Below are 18,222 nucleotides of genomic sequence, written 5' to 3' on the forward strand. Positions count from 1 at the left end.
GATATGGAAGCGATTATTTAGATCGATATCGTCCGAAATATCTTACAATTACATGTTTAAAGCTGTTCGTTTGTAAAGGACCATATATATTTGATATAGTTGGTTGCAAGTTGTCAAGCATAAGCCTAAATTTTGCAGACATTCACCGGCAATGGTTTCATCTGCATACATGTATGAGTGAAAAATTCTCGAGCGGGATGTTGAACGATATATGTGTATAACCAACCTCGTATAATAGTCCCATCATATCCAGACGTCAGAAGCTGTAAAACAATTCCGTAAGGTAATCCAGCGTGCATATCGGAAACCAATTTACTTGACAATTGGTTGCTGAAATTTCTTTTTAAGGTATACTTCCCCTCTGGTACAACTCTGTCAATATATATATTGGATTGGAGAGGGTATTACAATATCGACCTAGAAATTCTCCCGTCTGCCCCGGATGTTGGAAATGCTGAGGGTTTGTGTGGATATTTTGACGGAGAAGTGAACAATGACTTCAGAAGAAGAAACAGCACCTTCTCTGACAGCATACGATTAAGATATCCCAATGATTTCTCAAGATCGTGGAGGTTAGTTTTATCTTCAAATATAAATGTCAAAGTATGTTGACTGGGATTTATATAGTTTATCCTTCATCTGTCTGTTGCACTATATAACTTTATTAGATATTGGAATTTGATGTAGAACATGACTATCCTATGCATGAGGTCATTTGGACACGGGATGTTTACTCCTCCTAGGCACCTGATCCCACCTCTGGTATATCCAGGAGTCCATGTTTGCTCTATTTTGTATTGCTTATAGGAGTTATGAGATTGATCACTGTTCGTTATCTTCACCTTTCATACCATAATTACAGACGCCATTTCAAGTGACACCCTAGTGACGTCAATGAAAAGTGTTTATTTACGCTGTGGGTTATCACGTCTGGGTATTAATCGTGATGTCGTGGAATTTACGCAGTCTTCGTGAAGGGTGAGGCAATCGATCAGAGGAGGTGATTATCGGGTGTGATCATTGGGGCGTGTATATATCGGGTGTGATCACTGGAGCGTGTATATATCTTATATGTAGATTCCTTTTTAATACCGAGTTTACAACATTCGTGAGCTTCAAATATGTAACAATTTCATAAAAATAAAATACTCACTGTCAAGAACACTGCTGTCCTGTGAAGCCGGGCTCCTGTGACAGGTTTCACCGACTATCAAGTGGTGAAGTGAGGACCAATCTAATTGGACAACTTTTCCCCCTTATAAGAAATAAGAGCAATTTGTTTTTCCTATTCAGTTTAATTAAATACAATTCTATGCAAGTTAGAGACGTTTTTACTATTTGAACAGGATACAGGACAGCGAGAACCTCTTCACAGGGGACAGTTCGGTCTTCAGGAGTTTGAAGTCTGTATCTACCATTCTGGTCCCTCATTGTACATGTACCGACGACGGTAAAACCGAGTGTTCTTACAGTACATTTACACCATGTAGCTCCAACCGAGGAAAACAGTACACATGTAACAGTCAACTCTTGAAAAACAGGAGGCGGAAAAGGGACGTTTCAGGAGCGGATCCTTCAGAGGTACCTATCCTCATCCATAATCATAGAAACAGTATAGATGTAAAACTTATGCGGTACCAATTTTAATGCACCAGATGCACATAGAATATTAATGTCTCGTCAGTGATGCTCAAGCCGAAATATTGGAAATCCGAAATAACAATAAACTTGTAAGAACTAAAAAGAAAAAACAGAGTGCCGATCAGAGTTATGCATGAGGGAGATAAATAAATTTCTAAATTTTATCACAGCAATTAAAAAACATCCACAGTTTCAAGCTAGTATCCAGGTACTAAGCTACTGGGCTGTAGAGATTATTACATACAATCACTTTCCTTAATTTGGTTTTACAATACTGTAATTATAGTTATACCACGGATATTACAAACATCAAAGGAATGCCGCGGTCATAAGACAATTGATACACATCTCGCCTGTACTTCAGGTTTTGCTAATGCAACAATAACTAATGACTAATGGTTGAATTTTATAATCATAAAAATCAATCAGTAAATGTTGGAAAACAAAATATCATAAATGACTGAAGAACATTTGTCATTTAGTAAAACTCAACCGTCTGCATTCTGAGAGCATACGCGTAGATATGACCATATACAGCCAAGTTTTTCTTGAACTGTATTCAAAGGAATAGATACAACCCATTTACATCAAACGAAATACTGGAAATATTTTTTTTTCAAAATAGATTTAAAGTATCCCTACCATCTCACCTTTTTCGTCAGCAAAAACATTGTAGGCCGTATCAGAAACTACCATGACGTCACGGTGACCTAATTCGTAGCTATATAGGAAAACGATCGCCTTTATATGTCTAAGCCGTAGTAGAATAGAAATAAAGTGTTTTCATGCATGTTGCATCCTCATTGGTCTTGAAACATTCGCTTTTATATTTCAGAACAACATTTCTTGACCTTTGAGGCAATCCTGCAACATACACGAAAACACCATCATTTGTTAAATATATTTGCCTATATTTTAGACAAGAGACATAACCTTCGTTAAAACGACGGAGTACGCAGAATCGGTGTGTCTGCAGGCTTTCCAGGAATCGGTAGAGTACAAATTATGTCAGCAGCACGTAACAGACCTCAGCAATGTCACCATCTCCAATTGTATTGAAGATATCAAGGTATACGTACATGTATTGCCGATTACATCGATTTCTGAAGCCACCCTTTTACTATATCTAAGCTCAAGAGCACATACATTAAGATAGTTATATGCCAAACAATAATATTGTCAGATGACAGGCGATGATAACCTTACCCAGATCCACGTGGAGGCCGTTCTCCAGCAGTGTTCAGCGTTCGTTCTTCTTAACGCAACGCTTCAGGAAGCCGAACCCGAGGTCACCCACACCATAGAAAACCTCTGTCCCAACAACTGCAGCAGTCTCGGGATTTGTGAAGGCGGTACATACCAGCTCTTGTTAATTGGCTAATTTTGTTTTTAAAAGTCTGAAATATAATTCCTTGAAAAAGAACACTTATTTTTGGGACATGTTCATCTTCACTATACTCGTTGTATACGCCATAATACTGAAGAAAAACATAAGATACACGTAACCTACTTTAACGCTTTACTGTTAAAGGAAACTGCACGTGTTACAGTGGGTACGGCGGAAGTGACTGTTCATTCGATTTGCTGAGACCCCCCACAATAACAGACGTACCCCGCCTCTGTGATCTGTCCACTGCATCCTGTAGTGAGGCCACTATCATTGGAAAATATTTCTTTGAGAACATGAACTCCAACTGTTACCTTAGTGTGAATCAGGTATATTTTAAGGACTCTTAAATAGGCAATATATACACGTAAAGACTAAAGTCCAATTTACCTATACTCATTTGTAACTAAGTTTTATTTGTTGTTTTACAATCTATTTGAGAAATTCTCAGTCTCAAACAATCTCGACAGCTTTGACCGGATTTGCCGGTTGTTATGAAATATACCTGTAAACATCGGCATCTACATCACTACTAAGGTCTCTCGTGTGTCCATGGGTCTGTATTTTCCCAACTCTCTATTTTATATTGCTTATAGGAGTTATGAAATTGATCACTATTCTTCACATTTCATCATGTAGTTGTGAAGATCTATCAATTTTAATTAAACCAAGACAACATCCTCTATTGTGACAGTATAATTTGTACTTATCTTAGCAGAAAGCTTTTCTGTTAAAAAATTGTATTGTGTCTGTAATTGTTGTAAACTTGTCACAGTTTCATCTTTTCCTCCAGACACATGGCTAATTTCAGTCAAACTTGGTATAAATCACCCTTAATTGAAGTGTAGTATGTTCAAATAAAGGACCATGTCTCCTAAAAAGGGGAGATGATCTATAAAAGGTAAAAGAAGAATCGGGCAATTTAAAGGCTTCTCAGGATCTACAACCATTGGGACAGAAAAGTTGAAATCCTGACCAAATCCTAGTCCTTAAAAGGGCATGGACACGATTTGAGCTGAAAACATTCTATTCGTTTTCATGTTTAATGTTTAGAATGCTTAACTAAGGTATTTCTAATAGTCTGAAAAAAATTCGAATGTCATTTGTGGAGGTGCAAAGGAGATTAAGAGCTCACAATTCTTTGTTATGTAAACAAGGTTCCTGCCATGTTTTTTGTTTAATTGGTATACTAGAAAGTTTCGTTTGAAGCAGATTTTTATGCCCGCGAGATCGAAGATCGGGGGCATATTGTTTTTGTCCTGTCTGCCATTCTGTCTGAAACTTTTAACCTTGTTAATAACGTTTGAACAGTAAGAGCTAGAGCTTTGATATTTTACATGAGCATTCCTTATGACAAGACCTTTCCGTGGGAACTAACCCGTTTGACCTTGGCATTTGACTTACTTTTTTTATGCCCCCGAGATCAAAGATCGGGGGGGGGGGGGGTATTGTTTTTGTCTTGTCTGCCATTCTAATTCTGCCATTCTCTTAGAAACTTTATCCTTGCTAATAACTTTTGAACAGTAAGTGATAGAGTTTTGATATTTCACATGAGTATTCCTTGTGACAAGACCTTTCCGTTGGTACTAAACCTTTAGACCTTGACATTTGACTTACTTTTCAAAAAATGACATTAGTCATAACTTTTAAATGGTAAATAATAGAGCTTTCATATTGTACACGAGCATTTCTTGTGACAAGATCATTCTACTGGTACCAAGATATTTGTCCTTGTGACCTTGGCCAGCTTCGGAACTGGCCATTATTGGGGGCATTTGTGTTTCACAAACACATCTTGTTTAAAGAAATTACATTGTTCATAACTTCTAAATGATAAATATTAGATATTTGATCTTGCATATGAGAATTTCTTGTGACAAGATCTTTCTACAGATTACAAGATATTTGTCCTTGTGATTGTGGCCATTTTTTGGAATTGCCCATTAACAGGGGAATTTATGTTTCACAAACACTTTTTATCAATTTTCTAGTTAATTCGCAACAAAATTAAATTGTTTCTAGTGTTTATCACATATCATTCTGTTTTAGACATGCTATGTTCTATTAATCAATATATATGTAAACAAAAACATGGCACGAGCCTTGTTTACATAATAAAGAGTCGCAATGGAGAATTGTTCAAATCATGGTTCCCGGGGTAAAGTGGGGCCACAATAGGGGGTTGCTTAAATCATGGTATCCGGGGTAAAGTGGGGCCACAATAGGGGGTTGCTTAAATCATGGTATCCGGGGTAAAGTGGGGCCACAATAGGGTATTGCTTAAATCATGGTATCCGGGGTAAAGTGGGGCCACAATAGGGGGTTGCTTAAATCATGGTATCCGGGGTAAAGTGGGGCCACAATAGGGGATTGCTTAAATCATGGTTCCCGGGGTAAAGTGGGGCCACAATAGGGGGTTGCTTAAATCATGGTATCCAGGGTAAAGTGGGGCCACAATAGGGTATTGCTTAAATCATGGTATCCGGGGTAAAGTGGGGCCACAATAGGGGATTGCTTAAATCATGGTATCCGGGGTAAAGTGGGGCCACAATAGGGGATTGCTTAAATCATGGTTCCCGGGGTAAAGTGGGGCCACAATAGGGGGTTGCTTAAACCATGGTCCCCGATGTAAAGTATGGCCACAATAGGGGATTGCTCAAATCATGGTCCCTGATGTAAAGTGGGGCAACAATAGGGGATTGCTTAAATCATGGTATCCGGGGTACGGTGGGGCAACAATAAGGGATCAAAGTTATGCATTTAGATATATATGAAATATTTTTTTTAAAATCTGGACTATAAAAGTTGAAATGTACATGAAGGTTTCGTGACAGAGTAAATCCATGTTTGTTCAAATAATGACCCTAAGAAGTAGTAAGAGAACACAACATGGGATGGAAGTTTACAGGTAGGGAAAATCTTTGAAGAATCACTAGTCCAAACATTTTAACATTTACATGAATACCTGCTGACAAAGAGAGTTTATCCTCAAATCATAGCACCTAGGGATGGGATGGGAACACAATAGGGACCATATGCCTGTGGATGAATGCAAATTTTTGGCCTTTCCTCGGCGCTTACGGCTTTCGAGTAGGGAGGGATCATTATCTTGCCATACCTGCTGTGACACTGGGCCTTGGTTTTTGTGTTCACCCGAAGGACCGTCCTATTTTGTCGTATCTTACGACAAGCTAGGGATACTAAGGATTTATTCTAACCCGGATCCCAATGGGATCAACAAAATAGGGATCGAGTTGTATGGGATAGGTTTTTAAAACGGTTTTGTAATCATTGCAAATACAAGCTATCACTGTACCGAATGATGTCTGACGTATATATACCAATTTTACTCCACGTACTGATTTTGATTCCGTTTGCAGGGTGACCGATCGACAGGGGATGCTTAGTCTTCCAAGGCACCCGATGTCACCTCCGTGCTTGTCTTCTTATTTTTGTATTCTTTATATGATTTATGAGATTGATTCACTTGCTCCGTGGCCGAGTGGTTAGAGCATCGCGCTCAACATCACACGGCCTCTCACCTCTGGTCGGCGCGGGTTTGAATCACGCTCGCGTCGTTAAGTGCGAAAGTGTCCCAGTTTACTTGCGGGAAGTCGGTGGTGTGTTCCCAGGTACATTGTATATGGGTTCTCTCTTTCACTAATAAAAAACTGGGCGCCACCAGATAGCTGAAAAAGTGTTGAGTGTGGTGGAAACAGCCAAACAATCAATCAACCACGAGAGAATATCTGAAGTCCTTTAACTTGTATGTAATTTTAGGTTGATGTAAACCAAGCAACGGTACAAGAAGAACAAATGCAGCTTCATCTGGAGGAGAGGACGTTGTTTGAAGGCTACTGTCCCCTTCATATCAACACTTCTGGTACCTGGACCACCGAGATCAAATTCAACATCTCTAACGACGGAGTTCGCTTCACAGACACGTACAACGTCTTCATTTACCAGTCCAAATGTCAGGAGTACCATAGTGAGTCTGGAAAGGTGTTTTTTACCTTAAAGGTAAAGTTTCATACATATTGTTTCGCCGTTCTTTATTCTTTGCAAACTGACTTTTGTCTACTGACCATTCCATTTATCTGATAAAGATATAGGGCTCACGGCGGGTGTGACCGGTCAACAGGGGATGCTTACTCCTCCTAGGCTCTAGTATGTTCCATAAATCAGTGATTGTCTTTCTCCGAATCATGTATGCATTATGGTATTACTGTTATTTATCTTCCCTTGTGCACAAGTCTTGCAAAAATAAAACATTCGTTACCATGGTAGACCTAGGCTTCTGTTCGCCTTGTAGTTAGAATATATGAATATATTTATCATAACATTGTCTCGGACAATCAGTGCTGTGTGATGCACTAGGAATACCACCATGGTAGCAAAATAAATAGCGAATGTTCATTGAAGCATTTGGCAAGATCAAGTGGGTATTAAAATGATTGGTTGATTGTATACTGTTTAACATTCATCTCGAAAATATATTTCACTTTTATGGAGACGTCACTATTGCCGGTGAAAGGCATGTAAAATTTAGGCCTTTCAGCAGGTAGGGATCTTTATCGTTCCACACCTGCTTTGACTGGATACCTCAGTTTTAATACTATGATAAAAAGGACCGAAAACGCTTCACTGCTGTATATGCGCTACATATAAGTAGAAAATTGTGGTCCTTGACATAAACTTGACGATGTCTCCATATGCATTCAATATCTCTGAAAGGAGACGTAAAACCCAAAAACAAACTTCGATAAGCAAGGATGACAATCGAAGGTCGTTTCTCTATTCACCATATGCAGATTTAATAGTTTGCAAAAGAACGAGCCCAGGGCATCCAATGAATTCGTGTCTTACAGATAATGTGTAAACAGCAATGATGGACGTCATGGTTGAATTGCTATAAAGTATTTGTGACAGCATCATACACCAACAGTTATCCCGTGGAGATCCGGTTAGAATAGGTCCTCAGTACCCCACCCCGGGGATCCGGGTTAGAATAGATTCTCAGTATCTTCCTTGCTTGTCGTAAAATGCGATTAAATGGGGCGGTCCTTCGGACGAGACCGCAAAAACCGAGGTCCCATGTCATAGCAGGTGTGGTACGATAAAGATCCCTCCCTACCGAAAAGTCGTAGACGCTGAGCATAGGAGTAGATTTTACAGCCCTTAATCGATAATGGTAATGACTCCGTATGAGTGAAAAATTTTTCGAGAGGGACATTAACCAATATACAATCAATCTACACCCACCCCACCCCAAAAATTAGACAGAGTGATTGTATACTATTATTCTGGTTTTCTGTCAAATAATTTAGATGGAGCCGGTTATAAATTTCAGCTTCATTGTTGATGACTTTCCATGTAAATCGTCTTGCTAAATATTGAGTACCAGAGTAAGACGGTCTTTCATTGGATGAAAATTAAATAATGTTAATTGACAAAAGTCTCTTTAACCAATATTTGGTCGATTGACTAAATCTGCCAACGGAAAAGAGAAATACCGAGAATGTTCACCCGTGGTAAGCGAAGATGAAACAACCCACTAATGAGTACATGTATTTCCGTGGGGGTTGTACTTTTATCGATTGTCCATCATTTACAGTTTCTTGGGGATTCAGTTTCATAGATATGATTCATGTATATCGAAATGTGCTTTTTTAATTGAATATGATTCACCAACACTACTCTCTCTCTCTCTCTCTCTCTCTCTCTCTCTCTCTCTCTCTCTCTCTCTCTCTCTCTCTCTCTCTCTCCGTTTGTTATCATATAATTAACTAATTCAATAAGAATTTGTATTGCAAAATTGCAAATTGAGTATAACCTTGGCTTTCTCAATTTTACTTGCAGAATGACTTTTGCTTTATCGACAGCGCATGCGTTAGTCCGATGGAAAGTAGACCCAAAAACGAGTGTTTAATCTGTAACGCTAAAGCAGATAGATACCAATGGACAGTAGATGAATGTAAGCATAACACAACACTAAAATAATATCAATACTCAGGTGACCTATTGCAATTGGTCTGCGTCGTGCGTCGTCCGTTAACAACTTCTTCCCAGAAACTACTGGGCCAATTTTGACCAAATTTGGTATGTAGCATTTATAGTTGAAGGAGACCGGAAATTTTAAATTTCTTGACCCCCACCCTAAGGGGCCTTAATTTGGTAGGAACTGTAAAATTGAAATATTTCTTTTAAAATCCTCTTTATTCCTGGGCATCTAGCAGAGAAAATGAGTATATAGTCATGATAAGCTAGGACGCTTCTACCAAAATTGTAAATTGGGTTCTGACTCCTGGGTGGAGCCAAACTTAATATATAATTTATATGTGTAAAACACTTACATAACATATCCTTCAGTGCTATTGAAACTTAATGGATATTTAAAAAGAGCAATTAGTCCTTTACGAAATTTTAAATTTGATGATCCCAGGGGTAAGGGTTGTGGTATCAAGGTGGGTCCAAAATGATCAATTATTAAATATGTGAACAATAGAAATGTTTAACTTCTTGATAACTATCATTCCAATTCTTTTCAAAATTGGCATGACACTTCTTTGGAACAAGGGGGACATCAATTGTAAATTGCAGGACTCCTACATCCCTGGGGCCCTGGAAACGGGGTAAAAACTGCCCAAACTTGACCACTTTTCAAATGCATAGTGATGTAGAACAGGAAAGCCTCTACTGAAATTGTAAATTTCATGATCATCGGGGTAGGGGTTCTGACCCCAGGGATGCGCCAAACTTACTATATAGTGTTTATTTTTAAAACACTTAAATAATTTGTTTTGTGTGATATTGATACTAAATTGAAACTAAATGGATATTCAAAAAGAGCAGGCAGTCCTTTACCGAAATTGTAAATTTGATGACCCCAGGGGTAGGGGTTTGGTATTAGAGTGGGGCCAAAATGGTCAGTTATTAGATATACATTTTTAACTTCTTGGTAACTATCATTCAAATGGTAACTACAGTATCATTCAATTCAAAATTGGTATTAAAAATCTTTTGAACAAGGAGGATATCAATTGTAAATTTCAAGATTCCTGCACCAATTTTCAAACATCTTATTATCTACAACTGTACGTTTAAGAAAAAACAAATGCATAGTGCTGTAGAGCAGGAAAGTCTCTTGTATCACAGTTGTAGATTTCATGATCCCCGGGTATGGGTTCTGATTTATTGACGTTTTCCGGTACACTCAACAATTTTTCAGTTATCTGGTGGCGCCCAGTTTTTATTGGTGGAAGAGATAATCCAGATACAATGTACCTGGGAAAAGACCACCGACCTTCCGAAAGTAAACTGGGAAACTTTCTCACTTACCGGCGCGAGCAGGATTCGAACCCGCGCCGACAGAAGAGAGAGGCCGTGTGATATTGAGCGCGATGCTCTAACCACTCGACCACGGAGGTATGGGTTCTGACTCAAGGGCGGGGCCAAACTTTCTATATAGTATTAAACGCTTAATTAACGAATAATGAAAATTTTCATTAGTGCTATTGATATTAAATTGAAATAAATGGATATTTAGAAAGAGTAGGAAGTCCTTTATCAAAATTGTAAATTTGATGATTCCAGGAATAGGGGTTTTGGTATTAGGGTGGGACCAAACATAGTATATAGTATTCATGTGAATGATTGCTGATACTGCATAAAATTTAAATGCATACTTTGAAATAGTAGAAAAAGAATGTACAAAAATGGTGTGTTTCACAACCCAGTGTTTTGATTCTAGGATGGGTCGAGATTAGTCATATCTTTTAATGTTTCAATGTTAATATACCTATTATATTATGTAAAGCCTTTCATCGGTATATGCCTTTTTTGAAGACATTGAAGTTATAAGAACGCATCTTGTTTTATACTGTTGCTGAACATTATAATTTAGCTTAGATATTGATAACAGGATATTTTATCTAGATTTCATAGCCCTTGGCAGCAGTGATACTTTTTCACTAGTACTCAGGTGACCGATAAGGCCTGTGGGCCTCTTATTTCTCAAATATTTTCCTCAATAATGATCAGATTTATTAGAATGTTTTGCGATTGATCACTTTTCGTTATCTTCACTTGTTCAGCAATGGGTCGTGATTTGTATCAGTAAATAGAGATAAGTATATGAAATGTTACTTTCTTGATGTCATAAATGTCCTTCTATTAGATACATTAATGTTCCTGAGTATTTAGTTTGTATTTTAGAAAATGTGCATCAGAATACAGACAAAACAGATTTTATTACTCCCCTACCGATGACGTCGAAGGTGAATTTAGGTTTGCGCTCAGTCCGTCTGTCCGTCAGATCAGTTTTCCGCATTTTTTCTTGTTCTTGCAGATATTCATTTGGTGTTTGGAATAATGCTTTTCTTTAAGAAGTTACAGATCAAATTCGATTTTCGTTTCGGTCCGTTGATTTTTCACTTAGTTATGGCCCTTGGACTTAGAAAAATAACATGCATTATCAGTTTCCCAGACTTTTGTTTTGGTTGTGTTAGCAGATATTCATTTGATATTTAACATTGTTTTGCCGTAACAAGTTAAAGATTCAAGTTCGACATTCGTCTCGGTTCGTTGATTTTTCACTACGTTTTCCCTTAAACTTAAAAAACAATAGCGTGAGCTATCAGTTTTCCGGATTTTTGTTGTTGTACTTGCAGGTATTCATTTGATATTTGGAACATTGCTTCGCCATAACAAGTTACAGATCAAGTTTGAATTTCGTCTTGGTTCATTGAATTTTCACTAGGTTATGGTCCTTGAACTTAGAAAATTAGCATGACATATTAGTTTACATCCAAGTTTCTTATCTCTGTTGATATATATGATACACTTGTTAAACCTTCTAACATAGTAATACAACAATGTAGGAAAAGTATTCATGATCACCAACATTTCCCTGTTCATTGACTTGGTTAAAGACTTAAACTTTATAATAAATCTGTCTTTTTTCCTGGTCTAGGCTTTGTATCTGAATAGTAGTTGATTTCCAATAATTCCTATCCTGGTTCGCCAATTATTACTTTATTACAATATTGTTGTGGTATAGTAATATTTGCGACTGGTAGGGGAATATTTATTGTCATGCAATACTCTCAGAATACTTGTTTTCAAAAAAGGTTATAAAACAATATCCCATCATACCACCTTTACTGTACAGATTGTGGATACACTACGTTTGAGCAATCAACTATAGCGACAAAGGAAAAAGACTTGCAGTCCTCAGATGTCCCTTTTATTGTCGCAGCCTCCGTCTCTTTCACTGGACTTGTGGCTGTCTTGCTTCTTGTAGTGGCGGTTGTCAGATCTTGTAGAAAATCGTAAGTATACATCAAAGTGTGGGAGATACAAATGTTGACTAATCAATTATTCAGTATACTCATCTTAATCTTGAAAATACAAAATAGATAAAGTCAAATGTAACTTGAGAAATACCCTCGCTCGAGTTTGGACTAATTGATAAATGTTGTGTGTTTATTAGGAATAAAGAATCACGGTTACGACAGGAACAAGTTTGGGAGGCCAGACGATGGTGGTGGGGCGTGAGATGGTGACCGCGTGTCAGTGGGGGGGGGGGGGGGGGGGCACGATGAACACGTATCAGTGAAGGGATGTGACATGATGACCACGTGTCAGTGGAGGGGGTGTGGCACGGTGAACACGTGTCAGTGGAGGGGCGTGACATGGTGACCACGTTTCTCACTATTAGAGTTGTTTCTGAAGATGAATGTGAATCGAATACGAATCTAATGCATTCAGATCCCAAAGATTATTTATATAATTGGTCGTTTCAATGAAAATAAACTCATATATTCATTGTTAGACCAAGTAAAATTAAGTAGTAGATTAATTAGTAGATTATCATTCCCGCCCGCCCCTCGAAAATCGCCCCGCCCCGATTTTTTTTATTTTTCAAAATTACGATTTCCGAATATTTTTATGTCCGGTCCGGTATCGTAAACGTACTTTGTTTCACTTTGCCTTTTAGAAACCCAAATACATGTACACATGTAATTATGATTTATAAAGCCTTTTCTCAATGAGAGAAAGCATTTTCGAGGTCAAGAATACCATGGCGAAAAATAGAAAATAAAATCCTCCCACCCGCCCCATTTTTTTGTGAAGTTTGAATGATAATCTACTAATTAACTTTACTTGGCCTTATGGAAACTTTATTTAGAATTTATCAATGTACCACTGGAAAAAAGTTTTGCCACCAACTGTTGAGAAAGGTTATAGAGGGGAATTTTTTTTCAATTACCCTAAACTGCGTGCTCCATATTGTTTTATTATTCTGAATATCAAACATTTATTAGATGCATACAACGGAACAAAGACTTTGTTCAATATTTTGTATATTTTGTTTAACATTTTATCGTGAATTATACTCGCAATATATACGCTCGACGTTATGTTTTGCGCCACTATTATTACGTCACCATAAAAGCATTCCGTCTTGTTAATACACATGTACTCATTTAACTTCATCAAACATCAGGACATTGACGAATCAAAATGCAGATTACAAAACAATTGCATTAGAATGTACATTTACACGTGTACTCTGAATCGTACACAGACATAGTATATTACTAACGATATAAAGACAACATGTGTACGCACATAGCATTTCATTGTGCTAATGACCGATATGAGGCATGTGTCATTGAAGTTTACCATATATTACAAGCATGTGCTTACTATATACTTTTAATGTAAAACTTATACGGTACCAATTTTGATGCACCAGATGCGCATTTCGACAAATAATGTCTCTTCAGTGATGCTCAACCGAAATGTTTGAAATCCAAAATAACTATGAAGTTTTGGAGCTAAATATAGCCAAAAACAGCGTGCCAAAAAAGTGGAGCCAAATTCGTCCAAGGATAATAAAGGTTTAAATACTGTACACGATTGTAGTATCTTAATCGTGCTGATTAATTAATGGGATTTTACAAATACTTTTAACACAATTAGAAAAACTCACGATCACGGGTTGACATATATACATACAATTACTACCATGGCAATCATAACCATATTAAATAACAAACACGTGTGTAGGATATAGTCTTGTAGCGAAGTGCTGAAGATAAGCAATTTCAATTCGTTATAAACGTAATTTGTTTCATCCAATATCAATTGGATAAAGGTTGATAATGTTTTAAAATTTACAAATTAAATTCACTTCGATGTAAGAGTGCATTCATATAATTGTGTTCGCTGTAACTGTGTTTTACTATATAACCATTATCACATGCAAATCGCCAGTATTATAATGACATTAATCTTGATTTTATTTAATCATTATTGCAATGAAATGTAAACTGAAATATGGAAATATATTTCATTTTAAATATCGTAAATTTCAATAAAATATATTGTGAATGGAATTGGAATTTATGATTTATTTTTACCAACCACAGTCCTGCTTGTCATATAAAGGTCAAAGTATGTGACACTTAATCTACAGCTGGTGATGATGACTCAAAACGAGTTAAAGATTTTTGAAAGGACACAAAACTAAATACCCCCCCACACATAAAACGGGAAAAGAAGACTGCATTTAAAAAAAAAGTTTTCACCTGACTCGTGAATTCATTGGATCATTTTGAGTAATGGAAATTTGAGATGATGACCTTTCAATTCCATCACCTGGAGATGATTTTGGTCAGTTGAATGAGTCGCAACAAGGAAGTTCCGGTTGGATTGTCGATCCCGATGAAAAGTGAAGATAACGAACAGTGATCAATCTCGTAACTCCTATAAGCAATACAAAATAGATAGTTGGGCAGACACAGACATTTGGATATACATGTACCAGAAGTGGGACTTGGTACATCCATGGGTCCGTGTTTGCCCAACTATCTATTTTGTATTTCTTATAGGAGTTATGAGATTGATCACTGTTCGTTATCTTCAAATTTCCTTAAACATAATTGATTTAACTAGGAAAAAACTGCCTTGTGGAAAGCTATCAAATAGATATGAAAACACAGGAAAGGTAAACAGAAAGTTACTAACCGTGTCTGGATCCAGCCAGCAGAAATTAGCAATAGGTCCACAGACCATACTGGTCACCTTAGTAGTTGTAAAAAGTATCACTTGTTCCAAGGGCTATGTCAACTACACAAAAATCCAGTTCTGAATATCTAAGGTAAATTTTTATATTCAGCAGATATGGCCAACACGGCGTAAAACTGTAATAAATTAATCATCTTCTTCCAGAGGGGGGGGGGGGGGGGGGGGGGGCAAATGGGGTTACAAAAAACTGGTTCTCAGAACTCATACATTTTACAGTCTGTAAGATTGTCCTCCACTACTTTAATATTTCAACCATTGCAAGTGTCACATATACCGCTAAAATTTCCCAGAAGTCCACAATTTTGCCACCAATCAAACGCGTCGTAAACGTAAGAAATTGTTCTATTCACTTTTCATGATTCCTCTAGGTCAGCTGGTTCACTGTTTACATTTTCCGCAGCTGTCAAACTTCAATTTTACGTCACTTATCTTTTGACCAATCACAACGGAAGAATAAGTTACGAAGGTAACAACGTCATGCCTTTGGAATGTGTCTGATAGAATGAAAGCGAGAATGTGTTTTGAAAATGCTTTCAGTTTTAGTTAATTAACATAGGAAGTTGACGAGGAATAAAAAAAATTAGGTTATTTTTGCATTTTATTGCAATTTTAGCGCATTTGTCACGCTGACGCGTTACTACATAATATAGGAAGAACATGTGATATTTTCATTTCATTTGCAGATACTGGTAAAGTGCAGTTCCTATTTGCTTCAAGACTTGGAATCTCAACCATTTTAAATATATCTGAACACGTGATATTTCCATTTCATTTAAAGTGCAGTTCCTATTTGCTTTAACACTCAACCATTTTAAATATATCTGAATAGTCAAACAATGATGGAGTTTGGGATGACTCTGGGACTCTTCTTCATCATACTACTCACTGCATCCTAGTGTGTACAGCAGGGAGTTAGGGGTCAGAACCTCGGTTGTTTTAAATATTTCAACAAGTATGAGGTAGGCCCCAGGGCACTTGCCAAAAAAGAATACTCAATATGTCTTGTCATATGCAGCAGGAATATATTTGGTGTAGAGTATGTGACACGGTAACTTCTTTAGTTTACACAAGTATGACGGAGAGTTTATTTAAAGGTAAATAAATGCGTTCGGGTATAATATACTGTCTTATGGCAGCATCTACTTACTGTCATATTCAGTTATGTCGTGACCCTTTGGATTTTTCATGGGAATAAAAATTGAGTGAAAATAGATTAAACATGTACAGTTGCGTATATTTGACTTAAGGTTAGATAAAATAATTATTCAAACAAAACATATGTAACAAAACATAAATATATTTTACAAAAATTCGACTGGAGTCAATTCAGGTTCGATTTTTATACAATTTTCACTGTTTTACTCATCAATGTCAACATTTTCTGGACGTAATTTTGAAATAATATTGGTGCAATTACCGCAGAAATATTGTAAAAAGATGTAAGTTTGCACATGTATTTAATTTAATCAACGACATACGAGTGTGATCTGAACAATCAAAACACAGGAAGAAGATCAATCACCCACAGCACGTCCACGACTTCCCAACCAGCCTGATCCAGCTCAAGGCGGAATGTGAACGCTTTTAGGCTCATGTTGTCTCTACGTAGGGCCACCTTATCAAAATGAATGGCCATCGACGTGGTGCCGTGTAGTTCCCCAGCGGTTGAAACAATCTCCCTTTTCTCATATGTGACATATTTTCGATCGAAAACCATGTACCATTCCTGGCGGCTAAAGATGCCGATTCTGGGCCAAAACAGATAATTGCCACTACAAGACTTTATGAAAGCTTTAAAGGATACCTCTGTGTCGGATTCTTGTCTAAGGATTTTGACTTTGCAATTATTGAACGGAAAGACAGTTTGTAAGTTTTCTTCCTTTTGTAAGAACCCATCAATAGCGTAAGTCCAAACCATGTTGATGGATTCTGAGCCTGATGCTAATGTGTCTTGTGCTGCTAGGCAGTGTCTAGAGGTGTTGTCAATGACGAGTTCATAGGTTGGAGTTTGCGTACTTTCGCCTGAAACTGTACCATATAGCATTAAATGAAAAGACCATATGAAAGGTGAAGATAAAGAACAGTCTACAATCTCATAACACGTGTAAGAAATACAAAATAGAGAGTTTGGGCAAACACGGACCCCTGGATATAGCAGAGGTGGAATCATGTGCCTAGGAGGAGTAAGCATCCCCTGTTGACCGGTCACACCCGCTGTGAGCCCTATATCTTGATCAGGTATACGAAATTATCCGGAGTCAAAATCAGTGTGTCAAGACCGGTCTAACAATCGGTATGAAACAAGTTGGACAGCATTTGACCCAATGATAGGTTGTATTGACAAACTAGATCGTTATAACGACCATATAATTTGCAAAATGCTGACTTTAAACGAGTAGCTTGCATCGATTTTAAAAACTGACCATACACGGAACGTATATCTGACGCATTCGACGTTATTGTGTTAGACAGTATAACATTCTACAGATTCCCCTTTATGAACAGCTATGTTGCAATCCTTTTTTATTATTTCAACTTTCTACGTCATCGGGCATAGTGATGATTATATTGCAGGGGAATTTGTGATAGCCACATCACACCTTCATCTTTCTTTGATACATAACAAACATGACATAAAATGTCCACTGAAATAATTTGTGAAAATAAATTGATATTTGATAAAACAAAAAAATAAAATAAAACCCACCTGCAGCAGAATTGCTTTGAGATATAACTACTAGACATATTTCTGGTTTCGTTACATAATTTAAAAGTTCCACTTCCAGGATTACATTTTTAACATTGATTTACTTACTAAGCGTCCATTGTGAGTCTTTGTTTACCCTGGTCGTGTTTCTGGGAGCTTCAATTGTAGCGTTAAAACTGAAGCATTCTCCAATCGAGGATTTCCCCGCGGAGTTTATTTGGAAAATGCTCTTGCCGAGCGGACGCACAACTTCCCATTCGGCCTGTTTGAAAATATCATACAACTGGTTAATTTTAATGGCGTCCCGAGTAAAGTTTTAAAAAAAAATCATAAAATGTACCTCAGTGTACTTCACACTATATGACGACACAATATAAATGTACGTCACGACATA

The 18,222-nt window shown here is 37.3% G+C and overlaps 1 protein-coding gene across 2 annotated transcripts in view; it reads left to right on the forward strand.

Annotated features, from left to right (window-relative positions):
* Nucleotides 1-12,607, forward strand: part of LOC125662024 (uncharacterized) — a 62,705-nt gene extending 50,098 nt beyond the window's left edge. Inside the window, exons 19-27 of one of the 2 annotated variants that reach the window (XM_048894199.2) lie at nucleotides 349-572; nucleotides 1,347-1,581; nucleotides 2,561-2,710; nucleotides 2,825-2,993; nucleotides 3,173-3,357; nucleotides 6,809-7,048; nucleotides 8,888-9,002; nucleotides 12,198-12,357; nucleotides 12,519-12,607. In XM_048894199.2, the coding sequence (XP_048750156.2) occupies nucleotides 349-572; nucleotides 1,347-1,581; nucleotides 2,561-2,710; nucleotides 2,825-2,993; nucleotides 3,173-3,357; nucleotides 6,809-7,048; nucleotides 8,888-9,002; nucleotides 12,198-12,357; nucleotides 12,519-12,591 (1,551 nt within the window). In that variant the 3' untranslated portion in view covers nucleotides 12,592-12,607. Of the gene's footprint in view, nucleotides 1-348; nucleotides 573-1,346; nucleotides 1,582-2,560; nucleotides 2,711-2,824; nucleotides 2,994-3,172; nucleotides 3,358-6,808; nucleotides 7,049-8,887; nucleotides 9,003-12,197; nucleotides 12,359-12,518 lie in introns of those variants that run through there. The other variant, XR_007365227.2, reaches the window with a different exon arrangement.
* Nucleotides 12,608-18,222: the final 5,615 nt, after the last annotated feature.

This window comes from Ostrea edulis, chromosome 8, assembly GCF_947568905.1.
Source record: "Ostrea edulis chromosome 8, xbOstEdul1.1, whole genome shotgun sequence".
Lineage (NCBI taxonomy): Eukaryota > Metazoa > Mollusca > Bivalvia > Ostreida > Ostreidae > Ostrea > Ostrea edulis.